Below are 22,130 nucleotides of genomic sequence, written 5' to 3' on the forward strand. Positions count from 1 at the left end.
GTTTTCAGCTGTGCTAACATAATTTCAAAAGGGTTTTCTAATTATCAGTTAGCCTTTTAAAATGACAACCTTGGATTAGCTAACACAACGTGCCATTTGGAACACAGGAGTGATGGTTACTGAGAATGGGCCTACATAGATATTCCATTAAAACGTTTCCAGCTACAATAGTCATTTACAACATTAACAATGTCTACACTGTATTTCTGATCAATTTGATATTTTAAATGGACAAAAAATGTTATGCTTTTCTTTCAAAAACAAGGACATTTCTAAGTGACCCCAAACCTTTGAACGGTAGTGTGTGTGTGTGCGTATATTATATATATATATATATATATATATATACACACACACACACACATAGATATATATATATACACATACACATATATACATACACACACACACCATTCTGTTTTAGTGATCTGCTTAAGATTCCAACACAAGCAACAGAACACAGAAAATACACGCACACAGTATCTGTCTCTCCAATCTCTCTGTTTAAATTGGCACAGAGCGACAGAGACAAGCCTCCCCTGCGTTTATTTTTTGTGTGTTCTGCTGCTTGTGTTGGAGCCTTGAGCAGATCACTGCTGTGTGTGTGTGTGTGTGTGTGTGTGTGTGTGTGTGTGTGTGTGTGTGTGTCCCCTCTGAGAATCACCACCTCTTCTCACATCACTTCAGCACTGTTTGTTTGTGGAGCAGGATGACATACTGTACTCTCAGCCACACACTGATCAAAGGGGGTTCTCTCTGTGTTTGGCAATTGTAGAACCCCTTCAGTGACAATAGCCACTAGAACAAGGAGTAACGATAGCAAGCACCGACAACAACCAGTACTTGACTCTCCTGTGTAGCTAGAGTGATCAACATATCTGGCATGTGTTGGCTTTTAAAAATGTTCCTTCTTTCATCACACAATTATCCTGATCATTTCCCACATATTGTAATGGACGAGCATTATTGTCATGTGGTAACGCTGGTCATCACTGTAATAACTGTCTGATTACATAATAGACCTACAGTCACAAATCCATCTTCATCATTACTGTGCCTCTACATAAAACCAGGCGCTGATACATGCAGAAGTTAACATAATCAACTGTACACATGAACTATAGGTCGACCGATTAATCGGAATGGCTGATTAGTTAGGGGCGATTTCAAGTTTTCATAACTCTGTATTTTTGGACACCGATTTGGCCGATTGTTTTTTTATTTTTTATACCTTTATTTAACTAGGCAAGTTAGTTAAGAACACATTCTTATTTTCAATGACGGCCTAGGAACGGTGGGTTAACTGCCTTGTTCAGGGGCAGAACGACAGATTTGTACCTTGTCAGCTCGGGGATTCAATCTTGCAACCTTACAGTTAACTAGTCCAACGCGCTAACCACCTGCCTCTCATTGCACTCCACGAGAAGCCTGCCTGTTACGCGAATGCAGTAAGAAGCCAAGGTAAGTTGCTAGCTAGCATTAAACTGATCTTATAAAAATCAATCAATCATAATCACTAGTTAACTACATATGGTTGATGATATTACTAGTTTATCTAGCGTGTCCTGCGTTGCATATAATCAATGCGGTGGCATTCGCGGAAAAAGGACGGTCGTTGCTCCAATGTGTACCTAACCATAAACATCAATGCCTTTCTTAAAATCAATACACAGAAGTATATATTTTTAAACCTGCATATTTAGCTAAAAGAAATCCAGGTTAGCAGGCAAAAAAGTCAGTTCTCTTGCGTTCATTGCACGCAGAGTCAGGGTATTTGCAATAATAATAAACGTTTTGTTTTCGAAATGATAGTTTCCGGATTCTACCATATTAATGACCAAAGGCTCGTATTTCTGTGTGTTATTATGTTATAATTAAGTCTATGATTTGATAGAGCAGTCTGACTGAGCGATGGTAGGCAGCAGCAGGCTTGTAAGCATTCATTCAAACAGCAATTTAGTGCATTTTGCCGTAGCTCTTCGCTGTGCTTCAAGCATTGCGCTGTTTATGACTTCAAGCCTATGAAATCCCGAGATTAGGCTGGTGTAACCGATGTGAAATGGCTAGCTAGTTAGCGGGGTGAGCGCTAATAGTGTTTCAAACAACACTCGCTCTGAGACTTGGAGTAGCTGTTCCCCTTGCTCTGCAAGGGCCGCAGCTTTTGTGGAGCGATGGGTAACGCTGCTTCGAGTGTGGCTGTTGTCGATGTGTTCCTGGTTCGAGCCCAGGTAGGGGCGAGGAGAGGGATGGAAGCTATACTGTTACACTGGCAATACTAAAGTGCCTATTGGAACATCCAATAGTCAAAGGTATATGCAATACAAATCGTATAGAGAGAAATAGTTATATAATTCCTATATTAACTACAACCTAAAACTTCTTACCTGGGAATATTGAAGATTCATGTTAAAAGGAACCCCAATGTTCTGAGCAAGGAACTGAAACGTTAGCTTTCTTACATGGCACATATTGCACTTTTACTTTCTACTCCAACACTTTGTTTTTGCATTATTTAAACCAAATTGAACATGTTTCATTATTTATTTGAGGCTAAATGGATTTTACATATGTATTATATCAAGTTAAAATAAGTGATCATTCAGTATTGTTGTAATTGTCATTATTAAAAATAAATAAAATAATAAAAAATTGGCCGATTAATTGGTGTCGGCTTTTTTAGTCCTCCAATAATCGATATCCACGACCGTGTACACCCGGTACACGTGAACCACGACCGTGTACACCCGGTACACGTGAACCACGACCGTGTACACCCGGTACACGTGAACCACGACCGTGTACACCCGGTACACGTGAACTACGACCGTGTCCAGCTAGTATATGTGAACTATGACCATGTACAGCTAGTATATATATGAACTATGCCCGTGTACATCTAATATATGTGAACTATGACCGTGTCCAGCTAGTATATGTGAACTATGACCATGTACAGCTAGTATATATGAACTATGCCCGTGTACAGCTAGTATATATGAACTATGACCATGTACAGCTAGTATATATATGAACTATGCCCGTGTACATCTAATATATGTGAACTATGACCGTGTCCAGCTAGTATATGTGAACTATGACCATGTACAGCTAGTATATATATGAACTATGCCCGTGTACATCTAATATATGTGAACTATGACCGTGTCCAGCTACTATATATGAACTATGCCGGTGTACAGCTAGTATATATGAACTATGACCATGTACAGCTTGGGGCGGCAGTGTAGCCTAGTGGTTAGAGCTTTGGACTAGTAACCGAAAGGTTGCAAGTTCAAACCCCCGAGCTGACAAGGTACAAAATACGTCGTTCTGCCCTTGAACAGGCAGTTAACCCACTTTGTTCTTAACTGACTTGCCTAGTAAAATAAAGATAAAATAAAATAAATATATATGAACTATGCCCGTGTACAGCTAGTATGTGTGAACTATGACCGTGTCCAGCTAATATACGTGAACCATGCCCGTGTACAGCTAGTATATATGAACTATGCCGTGTACAGCTAGTATATATGAACTATGACCGTGTACAGCTAGTATATGTGAACTATGACCATGTACAGCTAGGGGCGGCAGTGTAGCCTAGTGGTTAGAGCTTTGGACTAGTAACCGAAAGGTTGCAAGTTCAAACCCCCGAGCTGACAAGGTACAAAATCTGTCGTTCTGCCCTTGAACAGGCAGTTAACCCACTGTTCCTAGGCCGTCATTGAAAATAAGAATTTGTTCTTAACTGACTTGCCTAGTAAAATAAAAAAATAAAAATAAAAAAAAATAAATATATATGAACTATGCCCGTGTACAGCTAGTATGTGTGAACTATGACCGTGTCCAGCTAGTATATGTGAACTATGACCATGTACAGCTAATATACGTGAACTATGCCCGTGTACAGCTAGTATACATGAACTATGACCGTGTACAGCTAGTATATGTGAACTATGACCGTGTACAGCTAGTATATATATGAACTATGACCATGTACAGCTAGTATATATATGAACTATGACCATGTACAGCTAGTATATATGAACTATGCCCGTGTACACCTAGTATACGTGAACTATGACCGTGTACAGCTAGTATATGTGAACTATGCCCGTGTACAGCTAGTATATATGAACTATGCCCGTGTACAGCTAGTATATGTGAACTATGACCATGTACAGCTAGTATATGTGAACTATGTGATGCCAGCAGTCTTGTGGGACTGGTACAAAATGAAACTTCAAAATACTGTACTACATGGCAGTTGATATGTACATATTGTTGTTTGATTCCTTTTCCAAATTTAACTGTAAGATGTAAATATTGGTGTTTTTATTGTTCCTGGAGGCTGTTGCCATGGTGATGTACAAGCCTACCCTTTAGCTCCATCTCTTCACGTGCAGTTTAAGCATGCGCACAAACACAGTTCCCATGCTCCCCCTCCCTCTTGCTCCCCCTCCCTCTTGCTTCATAGGCGTACGCCCTTCCCATCTTCAACTATCTTGTTCCTCACTCTCTCCCATCAGTGCACCTCAACACGGCTGTAAAAGCAAAGCACTGCTGCACGGCCTGAGGTGATGCTCCTCCCGTACGCCCGGTCCTTCGATCTAACTGATCACCTATCTGTCCTCTCTTCTTTACTGATAGAGATGGAAGGAGAGGCCTGGAGGAAAGGGACTATTCTCACAGTCTAAAGTTGTCTTTATACGAGGCTACAAGGTTCCGTTTTGGCCTGAAAGACTATCCTTTTATAAGTTTACAGCATAACATACCACCAGCCATTCAGCAACATATCACAAACACTCGTACTATGTTATGGTGATTTAATAGTAGCCTATTTAATGTATCAATGACAGCACACTGGCATAGGTCTACACACCATGAGGCCTTCAACTGGCCCTCAATAGGCACGGAGTGTTTAGGCTACTGATCAATGCCAAATATTCATGCTGGTTGCTCCGACTAGACGTAACATAGTAGACATATTTTGGGGTATCTCCAAGTCGTATGATACTGTATGGAAGAATGGTCTGGTTACTTAAGACAGAAATTAATGCTATTTGATTTGAAACATATCATACGGATTGGAGAACGTAACATATCCTACTAAATGGAGGGACCCAAAAGAACGTCCCAAACCATACTAATTGCGCTGAGACCAGGGTGAAATTGACAAATATATCTGTAACATCAACATTTGCAGTAGCAATTGATATGCGTATTAGGCTACAGGTCAATACTGGCAACACCACCTTCAGACAAAACCATGCATCATTATAATGTATAGCCAGGGTCAGTGTAAAAGTGCACAACAATTTGACAGCTGTCAAGATTAGCCAATCTTATGCACAGTTTGTGCGCCGAGTTTATACGCAAATCCCCTTCTCGGACACAAAGACTACAACCAGGCTTTAGCAGAGCCTGCCTCTGGCTTTCCTGAATTCACATAAAGTAATTGGTCTCATATGTCAGTTTGCGTAAAAGTGCTATGCTCCAACTTTGGCGCAACAGCCCGTCTTTTTCAACGTAGACCATCAATATATGTATGTCAATAGTAGTATCAACAAGGCAATCATCATATGATTCGTTTACCTCAGTAGGTTTGGCAGAGGTATGGAGCCCGAGGCTGTCCCCAGGATTCCCCTTTTCCCACTCAGTAATTTCTCCACCAGGACCACATTCCCGGTCCGGGCCGCTTCTAGTAGTTCTTGTTCCTTCCCCATCCCGACCGAACTTCTTATAATCCCGGATTTCTAATCCAAAACCGGTATGTAGAAAGAGAATAACGGCGGTGGGGATCCCCCTTCACTGTATCTTGTGAAAAAACATCTCAGTGTGTTCTTTTTACTGCATGTTGCAGTAAGCGTTCTCTCAAATGGGTAGGTTACCGTCCGTGGTGTGCTGCAAGGTTGGCAGGCTCAGTTGCAGAACGAGTCCATTGTCGAACCGAACGCAGGAATGAAGAACCGTAAATAGCGCATTTTGCACGGTGCTGCCTGCTGCAGCTGGCTCGAGGGAACTAAGAACAAGCCGGTTGCCAAACCCAGACCGCCACTCGCTCTCTTCTCTCTCCGTTCGGCTTTTTTCTCCTCTCTTCTCTCTCCGTGTAGCCCACAAACACGCTGTGTCGTGTCCTCTCGTTGTATATCTGTCTGTTATTGTAGCATCCCAATCGCTCCCTCTTTCTTTCTCAGTTCTCCACTTTCTTCGAACCGCACTCACCAGAGTGCCTAATGGTATCCTGCCTAATACAACGTTGTACAGTATGGGCGTGGATAGCGGGTTACAGCACCAACCGGGGGCGAAAAGGCTTTGTTATTTATTTGCTAATTTAAGAAAGTCACAGGTTATATAAAAAGGCTCCTATATTCGGATAGCAGTCAGCTTTAGGAGGAATATCGATTTGTATATTCCACTATTGAGCGAATAACGGGTGCACATTTCATTATTATTGGTCTATCAAGATAACCGTCCAAAATACATAAATCAGTGGATGCTGTAAAACAAATATATAGTGAAAATAATAGCAGCCTTGGTCTATGCCACCTGTTTGTGTGACAAAACAAGCAAGAGACCCATGTTTTTTGAAGGTCTGCTCTGTCCATTGACAGGCTTGGATTGAGACACACCCCCTTTGTCAATCTCTTCCTGCCTTGCCAGAAGATTTTAAAATGTTTTATTTAAACTTTATTTACCTAGGCAAGTCAGTTAGGAACAAATTCTTATTTACAATTAAGGCCTACTCTGGCCAAACCCTCCCCTAAACCGGACAACCCTGGGCCAATTGTGCACCGCCAGTCATGACCGGTTGCAATAAAGCCCGGGATCAAACCAGGGTCTGTAGTGACACTAGATCTCAGTGCTAGAAGCGTCTTAGACCGCCACTCGGTGACCTGCAGAAAATACACAGTTATTGACTAGTTCACTATCGGTTAATTAGGAACGATTTCACTATTTTGGTAACAATGCTGTAAATTAAGGAACACACACACAGTTGTGTGATTGTGCCCTGTCTGGACCTCTGATGTCAGCTCAGTGCATTGCTTCCTGTCTTGCTGGGAAGAGAAGAACGTCCTATTGAGAGGAGGGTGATGGAGAAAACCATAGAGTAGGACTTCATATAGGCTACTAAACAAGTGTGAGGAGAGGAATCTCCTTGCCAGAGAGAGAGAGCGAGAGTGAGAGAGTGAGGAGAGGAATCTCCTTGCCAGAGAGAGAGAGCGAGAGAGAGCGAGAGCGCGAGAGAAGCAGCTGCAGCCCCATGGGGTGTTGGATAGAGATACTACAATCTGACTGTCAGGGGAGAGCAGCGAAGCTGATCTCATAAGCCAAATCTATTCCATAGCAGAACCACAGACACATACAAGACAGTCCTTGTTTCACTCCATTGTTTAGCTGTCGTTCGGTCATTTCATTGGTAGATGAGAGGAGAAATGTGTGCTTCAAAACGAATCAAACCTATTAAATGACAAGTCTTTTCATTTTCTACTCTTCTCCTTTCTGATTTTGAACTGGATTATACGACAAAACCACAGCAAGGGGCGCATTCAGCAAGGCAAAACGTTTTTGGAACATTCAGATCAAAATATGCTATAAAAAACTAAGTTTAACTCTGAAACATACAATAAGGAGTTACCTTGGCTATTTTCATGGCATTTCTATCTGCAACATTTGACTATTGAATGTGGCTCTGGGTGACAACAGGGGAACCTACCGTCAATATCCATACCTACCAGTAGATGTCAGACTTGGACTGCTTTTCTGTCTTCATCAAGGACGTTGGCAGCATACATAACAGTGGACAGTACGGGCTGTGTCTCAATCCATCCATGTCCTCTCCTTGACTACTCGGATTCGAAAGACCTGACCAAAATTAACTATAAGCAGTCTAGCACATTTAATATGGCTGACATAGGGCCATTTCTTTGATCTGCAAACAGTGGTTTCTGTTGCTCTTCGCTCATCAGGGGAAGTCCCTTCTTCATAAGGTGTTTCGGTGCTGTCCACGACACCTTCTGAAGGGTGCGCCCATCGTGTTGATCTGGCCCAATCTGAGCCAGGTGGCTTGTCCACTGCTCCTCCCACTTAAGCCAGAGCCATTGAGATGCCTTCTCTGGCTCCCTTTCAGTTAATCTTTCCTCAATTCCTTTTCAAAAAACACTGGAGAAGGCCTGAGTGGAGGGATCTTGGACCATCCCCTTCAATACGTTTGAGAATGAGGCCAGGCGATACTCTAGAATACTCAAATTTAAATCTGGACCTCTAAACCAGTTCAACTGCTTTTTTCTCCTCTAGACCTGGGACACCAGGTGGTGCTATTCATTCTCAGGTAGAACCAAAAATCAGCAGCACTCTGGACTACCAGGGTTGGATTGGATTACTCCTGGCCTAGGATGTGAGGAGTCACAAATACGTATTGAGAATGAGCCTTGCCTCCCATCTATGTGGCAGACCTTTCGCTGTGTTCCCTTCACTCCTCAGTGCCCTCTACTGGTAGACACTTGGTCTTCAATCCCTTGTCTATGTCTGATACTTTCAGCAGCTTCCTCTATCCACTCCTCCCATGGAAGTGTTTGCTCTGTCCCGTTAGTGGACTGGTGGAAGTTCCCTTGTCCAGATGCACCAGGTTTAAACCCCCCACAATTCAGTAGAAAGACAGATGACCTTGGGTGTGCACCATGTTTCATAAGATTTACATTTTGATCATTTATCTGATACTTAGTGAATTCAACTTAAAAAGGGCAATTCCGCCACTTTTCAACCTCATTCATTATTGCCATCAACATACCCGTCTACACATGTTTGAAAAATCACTGTTTTTAAAATGTATTTACTTTTGATGTCATTGGGCATAGAAATGTGCCATTTTCAAATATGCAGACACTGGTATTGTGCTGAAGACAATGAGGTTGGAATTGCCCTTTAAGGTAGATAGGTAAAACAACCACATCACAATCATTGTAAGTAAAAGTTCCCTCAATAGAGAATCTATCAGCATAATCATTGCTAGTAAGAACAGACAAGTGCAAGGAAGTCAAGTATGTATGACAACTGAGAAAGACAAATTATTGGATACCTTTTTATTTATTTTCATCAGTAGCTCAGCAGCTTCGACAGACAAATATTACAAATCATTTTCTTTTTGTACAGGTTCTCAGGAGGCGGAGCTCCCAGGAGAGGAGCAGCTGAGCAGGTCAAGGGAGGAGCTATTGTAATGAGGGGGCGGGTCCTTTTGGACCAGGAAGTGGATGAGAAAGTTAACTCCGGAGGGCAGCCTTTAAAGTACAATCAAGCATTCAAATCCTACCAGCCATTCAAGTTGTCAGTGTTGAGCAGGTAAGTGAACCTGCATCGTATCAAGGCAGAGCGCAGACAGCACAGCTTGGAAAGACATTCAGCTGGACTGAACTAGGCCTAGGCTGAGCTAGGTCCACCATTTGGATAGTTAAGGACTTTAAAGTAGAAAAAGTATATATTCCCAAACTGCCCTTTTTGAAGGACTAGGATGGGGTCATTCGAGTGAGCCTGCCAGTGAAAACCAAAGAAAGACCAGTTGCCATCATTGGTGTAAACAGAACTACCTTTACCTTCTTCGGTTTTGTTTTAGAGTAGTTGTGTTTTTACTTGATGTCATTGCCATACGGGACAGAGAACCTGCAGACTGCACCTTTAAAGAGAGGCAAGCCATTGTAATACGTCAGCAAATCTCATGCTACTACTGGAAACATCCCTGTGTAAGACGTGATGCTTCAGACAGAACTGCCTTGTGACTGAACTGTGTGTGAGCCAAAAGCATGCTCCAAAGGGGAAATCCAGCTCTATTCTACAACACTCCAAGGCTTCCCCAACAGACAAGCATGGTGCAGCAGATATGGGCACGACGTCACGTTGGTGAAAACTACACATGTATAATTATGCAAATATAGAATGCACACACAGAAAAGCACATGCCTGTGTTTCCCCTCCTGCACTGGGAGGAGTTACCTAACGTAGCAGGCGTAAAATAAACGCCTGAAACTGGATCCTTTACAACAAATCTTGACGAGAATGGGGGGGGGTCAGGGAGGTTCTCTTCCACAACATTCAACCAATCCAGTACATGTGGAGGAGAAGATGGAGCGTCACCTTGTTAATGTCCAAAAGTGGAAGTCGCGTCACAGGCTCTTTCCATTTGCCCTTAAAACCTGATTGTACGGTGTTGGGCTCGGCAGAGGCTAGGCAAGAGCTGTATTCATTAGTCGCAGACCTTTGCAAAACAACGTTTCGCAACGGAAACAATTTACTCTAGGAACTTAACGGAAGCAAATGCCGCAAACAGAACCAACGAGGGGGGACCTACCTGAATTTGTCCAATCGTTGAAAAACGTTTCCCGTTTGGAGTAAATGTTTTTAGTTGCAAAACGTTTTGAACAGAAAATACATTTTTTGTAAAGGAATCCAAATAATGAATACACCCCAGGCTTTATCCTCATAGGAGAAAAGAGATGGTAATTGCTCTCCATATTAGTGTTCTTTCCACTCATTGGATAATCGAGAGATGACAGGATAGTGTTCTCAACTGGATTGGATGATGCTTTCGTACAGGGATCGTATTTACAGTGAATGTAGTTCAAAAGTGCTGGACACACAACTAGCTATTTACATGTAGAAAAATAGTGGGGAATAAACAGTGCAGTGGGACATTATGGGCATTGTAGACATCAACTAGATGGAATGGAAGAAAAGTACATGTGAAAATATATAATTGTATATTTTCCTTTTCAATTAAATGAAATGCTTGTTTTAGTTACATGACAAATACATGTTGAACACACTGCACAACCATTCAGAATTCTGTAGAAAACATTGTGTACGCTTTGCCCATCATAAGTACATTACCATACACACACCAAATACAATTGGTTCAGCGCTAGATACATTTTTTTTCATAAGCACCAAATTACATGTTCGGTTTCAGCGCAGTGCAAAATAAGTCTATTTAAGACATTCCTCCAAAGATATGACATTCAGTGTCTCACCCCACCCAGGCAAGCCACTCCCATCAAAGGTCATATTACATATAGAAGGTATCGATTGGGGGAGGGCAACGCTCCCCCCCCCCCCCCCCGAGACTAACATTCAGGACTCCCACCCCACCACCCTAGCCCCTCCATTCCACTTGAGGGCTGTTTAATTTAGATTCGTCCCCTCTCCCCTTCATCCCTCCTTACGCTCCCATATTTAGGAGGCTGCTCTGGCTTGCAGAGTCGGATTCATGGAGAGACTGAACATTAACTTACTGCATAAAGAGAACAACTCAAAACAAGCACAACAATCATGTAAAACTAGCATGTGTACTGCAGTCCTATTCCCAGCCCAGGGATGACACGGCAGCACTGTATCGAGGAGGGGATGAAAGTCTTAACACTGTCCACTCTCCAGTTCCTCTACTGGGGGTAGGGATGAGGGTGGTAGGTAGGCTGAAGTGAAAAAGTAGACCCCCTCTCTGGTTTTCAGGGACTGCGTGTGTTAAGGAGTAGACTTCATGGACTGTGTGTGTGAGATCTAGTTCTTAGGTGACCAGTTCTTCATAAGAACAGGCTTGAATGACCTGGCTGATGCTTGAATAATACTTGTGTGATGCTATATCAAGTAGCTCCAGTATCCAGCACCCCCTCTCTCCTCTCTGCTTCCCCCCTGTGGTGGTATGCAGCACTACAGACTGGTGGTCACTGGGCCTCTGGTGGCCTACCCTAGCTGTTGCTCACTTTGAGACTCTTCATGCGGTGCAACAGGGAGTCCTTCTCCATTTGGGCCTCAGCTAGAGCCATCTTGGCTTTGGAGAGCTCCAGTTTCAAACACTCGTTCTCCTCCATCAGCAGCTAGGGGTAAACAGAAGAGATGGTGTTGATAAGCGTGGTGGTTAAAACCTGTTAGGGATGATGCGAATTTTCGCAGCTTTTTGTTAAAAATCGCGCAACATTTCAAAGTCCCGCTACTCATGCCAGGAATATAGTATATGCATATGATAAGTATGTGTGTATAGAAAACACTCTGAAGTCTCTAAAACTGGTTAAATCGTGTCTGTGGCTATAACAGAACGTGTTTAGGAGTAAAAATCCCTGGTAAAACTGTTTACCAAACACACACAAAAAATATTCATCCTCCATTCAATGTATTGTCTAAGGCGAAATAAAATAAATGAATATGCCCTGTAAACGCCTACAGCTTCCACACGATGTCGCCAGTACTGGCATTTGAAGTCTCCTTTATCCTTGGTTAGATGACGTATTGGCCCTTCCTGTTTTAGGCTCACCACAGGATGTTGTGAAATTTAAAACATGGACGATGATTTCAAGACTTGCTGCTATCGAATACAGATCGCCCAGTGATCATTTTTATAGATTATTAACGTTTATTAATACCTAAAGTTGGTTTAGAAAAGTAGTTTGAAGTGATTTGTAAAAGTTTATAGGCAACTTTTGTCATTTTAAAAAGTGACGTTGCGTCTTGTAAAGCGGAATTTTCCTGGATCAGACCGGCCTTCATGAAATGACATTTTGGGTATACAATGACGGATTTAAATCGGGAAAAAGACCCAATTGTGATGTTTATGGGACATATAGGAGTGCCAACAGAGAAGCTCGTCAAAGGTAATGAATGTTTTATATTTTATTTCTGCGTTTTGGGTAGCGCCGGCTACCGCAAAATCTGTTGTTTAGGTGACGTCTGCTATTCTGGGGGGTGCATGCTATCAGATAATAGCTTCTCATGCTTTCGCCGAAAAGCATTTTACAAATCTGACTTGGTGGCTAGATTCACAACGAGTGTAGCTTTAATTCAGTACCTTGCATGTGTGTTTTAATGAAGTTTGAGTTTTATCAAAAACTATAGGTGGCGCTCTAAATTTCCGCTGCTCTAATCCCGCCACAGGAACACTCCTCCATAAGAAAAGAGTGCAGGGCATAACATTTTATTTTTGGTCCACCAGCCAGTCAGATTTTTTACCAGCCAAAATATTTTCTCCCCACTAAAATTACACAAAACAAAAAGCGCGGTTTGTAATGTATCCAAAACAAATGCATTACTAGAAAGAAGTAATGTGGTATATTGTTTAATTGAATTTGTGACTTGAGTGCACACACAAAATATCACAGATGAGAAAAAGACTTTCACCTGCCCCTTTAAGGGCCGGAGGTTACCATGGTAACGCTACTCCAGTCATGTTTGTGGCTGTGAGATCGAGTCTGACTAGTAGAAGCGTCATCTTCGCTTCCCGAGCAGTTGAAACGCAAACATGGAAAAACAGCCTAGCTAGTGAACAAAACCATGTAAATAGCCGAGAAACACAACACCGTGTCACTTCACTTTTGTTTCAAGTCAATTTTACCAACTTTTATGCCTGTGCGCAGCGCTTCTATTTTTTTTTTTACTTCACTCAGCACTTCACATGCGCAGTGTTGCAGCGCAAAGTGGAATAGGCTACATAGGATTTGCAGTTTTAACTTTGTGCGATTAATTTACAAGCTATGAAACAAAACGGTGGAAATAATTTGAAAACAAATATTGCAGTATTTATTTTACATGTGATCATACTTGCTTATTTTTATTCATAAATGAGAGTGAAATACTCGCACTGTGGAGCCCTGACCCCCCGCTAACATGGCTGGTGTAAATAGACATTCTTACCTGATTAATCAAAAATCAACCCTCATTTGGCAGGTGGCGGGTGTTCATTTTAGGCCCTGGATGAGTGGGGTGTGTGTGTGGACTACTCACCTGTTCTTTGTTGGAGGGGGTTGTGCTAGGGCTAGGAGGGCCGGGGGTCTGTGTGGCCTTGAGAGTGCTGCTGACCACACTCTCAGGGACTGGAGACAGACCACTGTCAATCAATTGGACTTCTTTCTTAGGCCCCGCCTCAGACGCATTTTCCACTGTGACAACACAGAAGATGGGCAGGGAGTGGGTGAAAGGTAGAAATAAACTTGAAAGGCATGTCATTGTATGATGATGAAATGAGACGGTGTTGGGGAGGAGGGTGCAGGAGGGTGTGTGTGCGTGTGTGTATATAAGTGAGGCAGTGTGTGTTTGTGTATGAGTGAATGTGTGAGACTGTGCACGCGTAAGAGTGCGCGTGAGAGAGTGAGGCAGTGTGCTGCCTCAGATTGTATGATGGCAATTTCCATATACTCCATAATGTTATGAAGAGTGATCAGATTAATTGGAAAGTCCCTCTTTGCCATGCAAATGAACTGAATCCCCAAATAACATTTCCACTGCATTTCAGCCCTGCCACAAAAGGATCAGCTGACATCATGTCAGTGATTCTCTCATTAACACAGGTGTGAGTGTTGACGAGGACAAGGCTGGAGATCACTCTGTCATGCTGATTGAGTTTGAATAACAGACTGGAAGCTTCAAAAGGAGGGTGGTGCTTAGAATCATTGTTCTCCCCAGACCTTAATTCCATTGAGAACTTGTGGTCAATCCTCAAGAGGCGGGTGGACAAACAAAAACCCAAATTCTGACAATCTCCAAGCATCGATTATGCAAGAATGGACTGCCATCAGTGGCCCAGAAATTAATTGACAGTATGCCAGGGCTGATTGCAGAGGTCTTGAAAAACAAGGGTCAACAATGCAAATATTGACTCATCAACTTCATAATAATTTGCATCAACTTCATGTAATTGTCAATAAAAGCCTTGACACTTATGAAATGCTTGTAATTATACTTCAGTATTCCATAGTAACATCTGACAAAAATATCTAAAGACACTGAGGCAGCAGACTGAAAATTAATATTTATGTCATTCTCAACTTTTGGCCACGACTGTATATACAGTTAAAGTCGGAAGTTAACATACAATTAGTTTGGAGTCATTAAAACTTGTTTTTCAACCACTCCACAAATTTCTTGTTAACAAACTATAGTTTTGGCAAGTCGGTTAGGACATCTACTCTGTGCATGACACGTAATTTTTCCAACAATTGTTTACAGAGATTATTTCACTGTATCACAATTCCAGTGTCAGAAGTTTACATACACTAAGTTGACTGTTGTCGTGGAAGATTCAGAATTTGTTGGTAACATATGTAAGATGTTTTATATTCATAAAATGTGTGTAAGTTAATTCTCATCAGAATGGTATTTTTGTATAATACTGTGGCAAGGTTGCAGTTATCTGCAAGACTAAGTTGCATGGGCCGCTGAGAGGGGAGAGGTCAAAGTGTCATCATGTGTAAACATGTATTTTACTCCCTACCTTTTTCTAGTGGGGAAAGAAGGGTGGCAGTGTCTGGAATCATTCTATGCTCCCTCTAATGTTTCCATCTTAACCTATAGCCTCATTCTCCTCTCCGTGAGCTTGTCCAGGTTTGGTTGTATTTAGAGTTGGTTGTATCTAAATGACCATTTGATATATGCCTGTTGATATGGAGGATTGGTTTATGGTTCTGGGGTTTGAGAAAGGAGACAAAGCTGAACGATGAATTATGTCTATGGTTCTGGGGTTTGAGAAAGGAGACAAAGCTGAACGATGAATTATGTCTATGGTTCTGGGGTTTGGGAAAGGAGACAAAGCTGAACGATGAATTATGTCTATGGTTCTGGGGTTTGGGAAAGGAGACAAAGCTGAACGATGAATTATGTCTATGGTTCTGGGGTTTGGGAAAGGAGACAAAGCTGAACGATGAATTATGTCTATGGTTCTGGGGTTTGGGAAAGGAGACAAAGCTGAACGATGAATTATGTCTATGGTTCTGGGGTTTGGGAAAGGAGACAAAGCTGAACGATGAATTATGTCTATGGTTCTGGGGTTTGGGAAAGGAGACAAAGCTGAACGATGAATTATGTCTATGGTTCTGGGGTTTGGGAAAGGAGACAAAGCTGAACGATGAATTATGTCTATGGTTCTGGGGTTTGGGAAAGGAGACAAAGCTGAACTATGATGAATGAATTATGTCTATGGTTCTGGGGTTTGGGAAAGGAGACAAAGCTGAACGATGAATTATGTCTATGGTTCTGGGGTTTGGGAAAGGAGACAAAGCTGAACGATGAATTATGTCTATGCTGTCTGACTATGTGTGAATTTTGCTATAAAGGATCCCATTTGGCCATTGTGTGGGGACTCAACTTTTCATTAGAGATACTGAACTGTTGAAAGTCAAAATGCTATAGAGCTGATATAATTAAAAATGGACCTTGACTTAACTAACTCTGACTTGTGTGTGTGGTTTGCTCCCATGATTTGGTAAATAGAGGACATTTCCACGACACTGTGGCTTTAAACAGCTTGGAAAATTCCAGAAAATGATATCATGACCGTAGAAGCTTCCGATTGGCGGTGTGGATATATTTTAAGGCCTACCTGTAGATGTATTTCAAGGCCTACCTTTTAGCACAGTGCCTCTTTGCTTGATATAATGGGGAAATCAAGAGAAATCAGTCAAAACCTCAAAAAAAAAATTGTAGACCTCCACAAGTCTGGTTCATCCTTGGGAGCAATTTCCAAATGCCTGAAGGTACCACGTTCATCTGTACAAACACCATGGGACCACGCAGCTATCATACCGCTCTGGAAGGAGATATCTCTGTCTCCTAGAGATGAACGTACTTTGGTGCGAAAAGTGCAAATCAATCCCACAACAGCAAAGGACTTTGTGAAGATGCTGGAGGAAACAGGTACAAAAGTATCTATATCCACAGTCAAACGAGTCCAAAAATCGATATAACCTGAAAGGCCTCTCAGCGAGGAAGAAGCCTCTACTCCAAAACCCCCATAAAAAAGCCAGACTACGGTTTGCAACTGCACATGGGGACAAAGATAGTACTTTTTGGAGAAATGTCCTCTGGTCAAAAATAGAACTGTTTGTCCATAATGACAATCGTTATGTTTGGAGGAAAAGGGGGATGCTTGCAAGCCGAAGAACACCATCCCAACCGTGAAGCACGGGGGTTGCAGCATCATGTTGTGAGGGTGCTTTACTGCAGTAGGGACTGGTGCACTTCACAAAATAGATGGCATCATGAGAGGGGAAAATGATGTGTATATATTGGAAGCAACATCTCAAGACATCAGTCAGGAAGTTAAAGCTTGGTCGCAAATGGGTCTTCCAAATGGACAATGACCCCAAGCATACTTCCAAAGTTGTGGCAAAATGGCTTAAGGACAACAAAGTCAAGGTATTGGAGTGGCCATCAAAGCCCTGACCTCAGTCCTATAGAACATTTGTGGGCAGAACTGAAAAAGCGAGTGCGAGCAAGGAGGGCTACAAACCTAACTCAGATACACCAGCTCTGTCAAGAGGAATGGCCCAAAATCTACCCAATTTATTGTGGGAAGCTTGTGAAAGGCTACCTGAAACATTTGACCCAAGTTTAAAAAATGTAAAGGCAATGCTACCAAATACTAATTGAGTATGTAAACTCCCGACCCACTGGGAATGTGATGAAAGAAATAAAAGCTGAAATAAATAATTCTCTCTACTATTATTCTGACATTTCACATTGTTAAAATAAAAGTGGTGATCCTAACTGACCTAAGACAGGGAATTTCTACTAGGATTAAATGTCAGGAATTGAGAAAAACAGAGTTTAAATGCATTTGGCTAAGGTAAGCTTCCAACTTCAACTGTATATGAGTGAATGTGTGAGGCAGTGTGTGTGTGAGTGAGGCAGTGTGTGTTTCTCACCCCCTATAGAGAAGGCTCCATCGTCTGTCCTGTGGATGAGCAGGTTGGCGATGTGCAGGGTGATGGGGGTGGTATCAGGGTCAGACGGGTTGTCACGGAGACCATCATCCTGCAGAGGGGGACAGAGGTTAATGTGTCTGTGGTTAATGTGTCTGTGGTTAATGTGTCTGTGTGTTCATCCCCACCTTCAGGTCGATGTGTGTGTCCCTGACGCTGATCTCCATCGGGAGGACCTGGGGGGCGGAGTCATCCTCCAGGAAGTGAGCCAGGTTCCTTAGCGACGACATGAGGAAGCTGGCCCGGTAGCCGTGGAGACGCAGCTGGAGGAAACCGTTGGTCTCGGCCAGGGGGGAGTGGGTGGCAGCACAGGGCCCGCTCTCCAGCCGAGCCCTGACCTCCGGGAGATGGGTGGTCCTGTCTGAATTGGCCTCCAGACCACCACCTAGCGAGGGGACGAGGAGAGTAGAGGAGAGAATAATCAGGCAGTAATCAATCAATTCCCATTAAAAAGAGAAGGCATAGATTGTATTGCAGCCAAACAGAATCACTGCAACCACAACTCAAAGAAAAGGCTCAGCGATAGCCGCTCGGCAGGCATACAAACAGACATGGCCTTACTGCTGACGCCAGTCTATGAATCCATTTCTAAGGTGACTAATTTGTAACGCAAGGGGCCCTTCTGGTAGGTGGGGGTACTGATCCCATACAACTATTTAAAGGCCAGTAAAGTGTCACAGCAGCTGCACCCACGCAGACACACATTAATACTACAACAACGCATCGGTCACTGCCTCAGTCAGGAAGGAAGGAGAGATGGAGGGAGGAAATGGCAGACGTGAGAGAAGGTAGGAGATAAAAACAGAAATGGTGAGAAAGTGATAAAGGAGAGCGAGACAGAGCGGGGTAGGAAAGGAGAGCGAGAGAGGGGTAGTGAAGGAGAGAGATGGGGATTATTCTGTGAAAGAGGGAGGAGGTGGAGCTGAGTGAGCGAGCACTGCCTCATAGTACTGGGGCTAAATATGGACCTCAACAACCCCTCTTAAATATTCACACACATGTTGGAGGTGACATGCTGGAGACACACATGCACACAACCTGTGGTGCCACAAAAACACATACCGACACTGGGTTTAATGTAGCTGGTAATGGGAGCAAAACCCCCATTAGTGCTAATGCATCGTCTCACTGCAGCAGTTAGACACACACACCCCTTGAGAGACACACTGCAGTTAAATACCCTTGAGACACACATTGCAGTCACACATTGTGTGTGTTCTTTTACTATCCTTGTGGGAACCAGAAGTTCTCACCAGGATAGTGAAACAAGGAAAATCGTGTGGACATGTTGCCAATCCCCACAAGGAAAAACACTATTTATGGGCTTAGGGGTTAGGTTCAGGGCTGGCTACAATTAGGGTTAGGTTTAGGGGTTTGTGGTTAGGGAAAATATGATTTTGAATGGGAATCAATTGTTTGGTCCCCACAAGGATAGTAAATCAAACTTGTGTAGCATGCTTGGTGGAGCAAAAATACAAATTACTATCTGTCATTTCATACCAATGATGAAATCAGAGACACCACTAAAACACACAAACAGGTAGTAGCACTTGTGCGCAAGCTTGCATTTGCCTACCCATGCTTATGTTCCACACACACATACCTTCGCTGCCTGGGGCAGGGGGTACAATAGTGCTGCCCTGAGCAGTGGGTACCATACCTGCAAGAGTTATGGAAGGGTAAACCAAGTCAATTGGGAGTGTGTGTGGGAGTGCGTGGACATAACCCAGCTATAGATAGTACTCCAAGAAACTGGGGAATCGCCAAACTGCAGTGTGTGTGAGTGCAATGTGTGTGTACTAGCCCCGATGTATGCATGCATGTATATATGCGTATGAGCATATACATTTGTGTGTCTACGCATGAGTCTGTGTGTGTCTTCACCCAGGCTGCGGTTGCTGAGGTATTGTCGGAGGCTGACGTTTCCCAGCTGTGTGGGTCTGACGCAGTCCACCTCCAGAGACACAGCCGTGCTCTCCCCTCGCACTTCCATCCCCCCACATACACACTGCACCTTCAGCACCAACACCGACACCTGGGAGGGAGAGAGGCATTAAGTTGGATAAGAGAGTCAGCTAAAATGAATAAAAATTTAAGTTAATTCAATCAATTCAGAAAGTGGGGTAAAGTGATAGTTCAGGAAATGAAAAATGTTCATGTGTACATACATATGCATATATATATATATATATATATATATATATATATATATATATGCATGTACAATGCTTTCGGAAAGTATTCAGACCCCTTGACTTCTTCCGCATTTAGTTACGTTACAGCCTTGTTATAAAATGTATTAAATAAAACATTTTCAATCTACAATCTACACACAATACCTCATGAAAGAAAAAAAGGTTTTTAAAATTGTTTGCAAATGTATTAAACATAAAAAACAGAAATACTTGGTTTACATAAGTATTCAGACCCTTTGCTATGAGACTCGAAACTGAGCTCAGGTGCATCCTGTTTCCATTGATCGTCCTTGAGAAGTTTCTACAACTTGATTGAGTCCATCTGTGGTAAATTCAATTGATTGGACATGATTTGGAAAGGCACACACCTGTCTATATAAAAAGGTCCCACAGTTGACATGTCAGAGCAAAAACCAAGCCATGAGGTCGAAGGAATTGTCCGTAGAGCTCTGAGACAGGATTGTGTCGAGGCACAGATCTGGGGAAGGGTACCAAAACAGTTCTACAGCATTGAAGGTCCCCAAGAACACAGTGGTCGCCATCATTCTTAAATAGAAGAAGTTTGGAACAACCAAGACTCTTCCTAGAAATGGCCGCATGGCCAAACTGAGCAATCGGGGGAGAAGGGACTTGGTCAGGGGGGTGACAAAGAACCCAGAGTTCCTCTGTGGAGATGGGATAACCTTCCAGAAGGACAACCATCTCTGCAGCACTCCACCAATCAGGTCATTTTGGTAGAGTGGCCAGACGGAAGCCACTCCTCAGTAAAAGGCACATGACAGCCCGGTTGATGTTTTCCAAAAGGCACCTAAAGACTCAGACCATGAGAAACAAGATTCTCTGGTCTGATGAAACCAAGACTAAACTCCTTGGCCTGACCGCTAAGCGTCACATCTGGAGGAAACCTGGCACCATCCCTACGGTGAAGCATGTTTGTGGCAGCATCATGATGTGGGGATGTTTTTCAGCAGCATGGACTGGGAGACTTGTCAGGATCAAGGCAAAGATGAACAGAGCAAAGTGCAAAGAGATCCTTGATGAAGTCCTGAGTGCTCTGGAGCAGGTTCTCAGACTGTGGCAAAGGTTCACCTTCCAACAGGACAACGACCTTAAGCACACAGCCAAGAAAACACAGGAGTGGCTTTCAGACAAGTCTCAATGTCCTTGAATGGCCCAGCCAGAGCCCGGACTTGAACGCGATCGAACATCTCTGGAGAGATCTGAAAATAGCTGTGCAGTGACACTCCCTGTTCAACCTGACAGGATCTGCAGAGAATGTTAGAAACTCACCAAATACAGGTGTGTCAAGCTTGTTGCGTCATACCCAAGAAGATGAGAGGCTGTAATCGCTGCCAAAAGGTACTGAGTAATGGGTCTAAATACGATTCATTTTTAATACATTTGCAAAAATGTCTTAAAACCTGTTTTTGGTTTGTAATTATGGGGTATTGAGGGGGAAAAAACAATTTAATAGATTTTATAACAAGGCTGTAACGTAACAAAATGTGGAAAAAGTCAAGGGGTCTGAATACTTTCCGAATGCATTGTATAGTGTGCGTGTATGCATGTGTGTGTACAGCACGGTGTCTGTTCATGTGTCCATGCCTGAATGTGGGCATACATTTCCTGTGCATGTGTGTATTACCATGTCTTTGGTAGGTTCGTCAATGCTCTGGGAGGTGGCACTAACAGTATCTGGTGAGCCAGCACAGTCCTGCTCCCCTGTGCCCATGGCCGCTACTGCTGCTGCCTCCTTGGCAATTTCTGTGGCACTCTGCTCCCTCACCACATCCTTAAAGCCGGAGATGGACACGTCGTCTGTGGACACAGAATTAATTACAATTGGTGGTCTGCTACCAATACATTGATAAATACCAGACAAAAACCTAAACTCAGCAAAAAAAAAAGAAATGTCCCTTTTTCAGGACCCTGTCTTTCAAAGATAATTCTTAAAACTTCACAGATCTTCACTGTAAAGGGTTTAAACACGGTTTCCCATGCTTGTTCAATGAACCATAAACAATTAATGAACATGCACCTGTGGCAATTATGCACCTGTGGCAATTAAGGTCAAAGTTATGAAAACTTAGAACACTAAAGAGGCCTTTCTACGGACTCTGAAAAACACCAAAAGAAAGATGCCCAGGGTCCCTGCTCATCTGCATGAACATTCCTTAGGCAGATGTGGCCAGGGCAATAAATT

At 42.9% G+C, this 22,130-nt stretch overlaps 1 protein-coding gene across 4 annotated transcripts in view; it reads right to left on the bottom strand.

The window, feature by feature from the left end:
* Positions 1–9,068: 9,068 nt before the first annotated feature.
* The window catches only part of LOC115132929 (bridge-like lipid transfer protein family member 3B), a 46,259-nt gene continuing 33,197 nt past the window's right edge, over positions 9,069–22,130 (bottom strand). For 2 of the 4 annotated variants that reach the window (XM_065021516.1, XM_065021518.1), the window contains 7 exons: positions 21,573–21,745; positions 19,617–19,767; positions 19,336–19,392; positions 17,861–18,117; positions 17,676–17,784; positions 13,762–13,916; positions 9,069–11,864 (listed from right to left, as the gene is read on the bottom strand). In XM_065021516.1, the coding sequence (XP_064877588.1) occupies positions 11,736–11,864; positions 13,762–13,916; positions 17,676–17,784; positions 17,861–18,117; positions 19,336–19,392; positions 19,617–19,767; positions 21,573–21,745 (1,031 nt within the window). In that variant the 3' untranslated portion in view covers positions 9,069–11,735. Of the gene's footprint in view, positions 11,865–13,761; positions 13,917–17,675; positions 17,785–17,860; positions 18,118–19,335; positions 19,393–19,578; positions 19,768–21,572; positions 21,746–22,130 lie in introns of those variants that run through there. The other 2 variants (XM_065021517.1, XM_065021519.1) reach the window with 2 other exon arrangements.

The sequence above is a fragment of the Oncorhynchus nerka genome, linkage group LG8 (assembly GCF_034236695.1).
Source record: "Oncorhynchus nerka isolate Pitt River linkage group LG8, Oner_Uvic_2.0, whole genome shotgun sequence".
NCBI lineage: Eukaryota > Metazoa > Chordata > Actinopteri > Salmoniformes > Salmonidae > Oncorhynchus > Oncorhynchus nerka.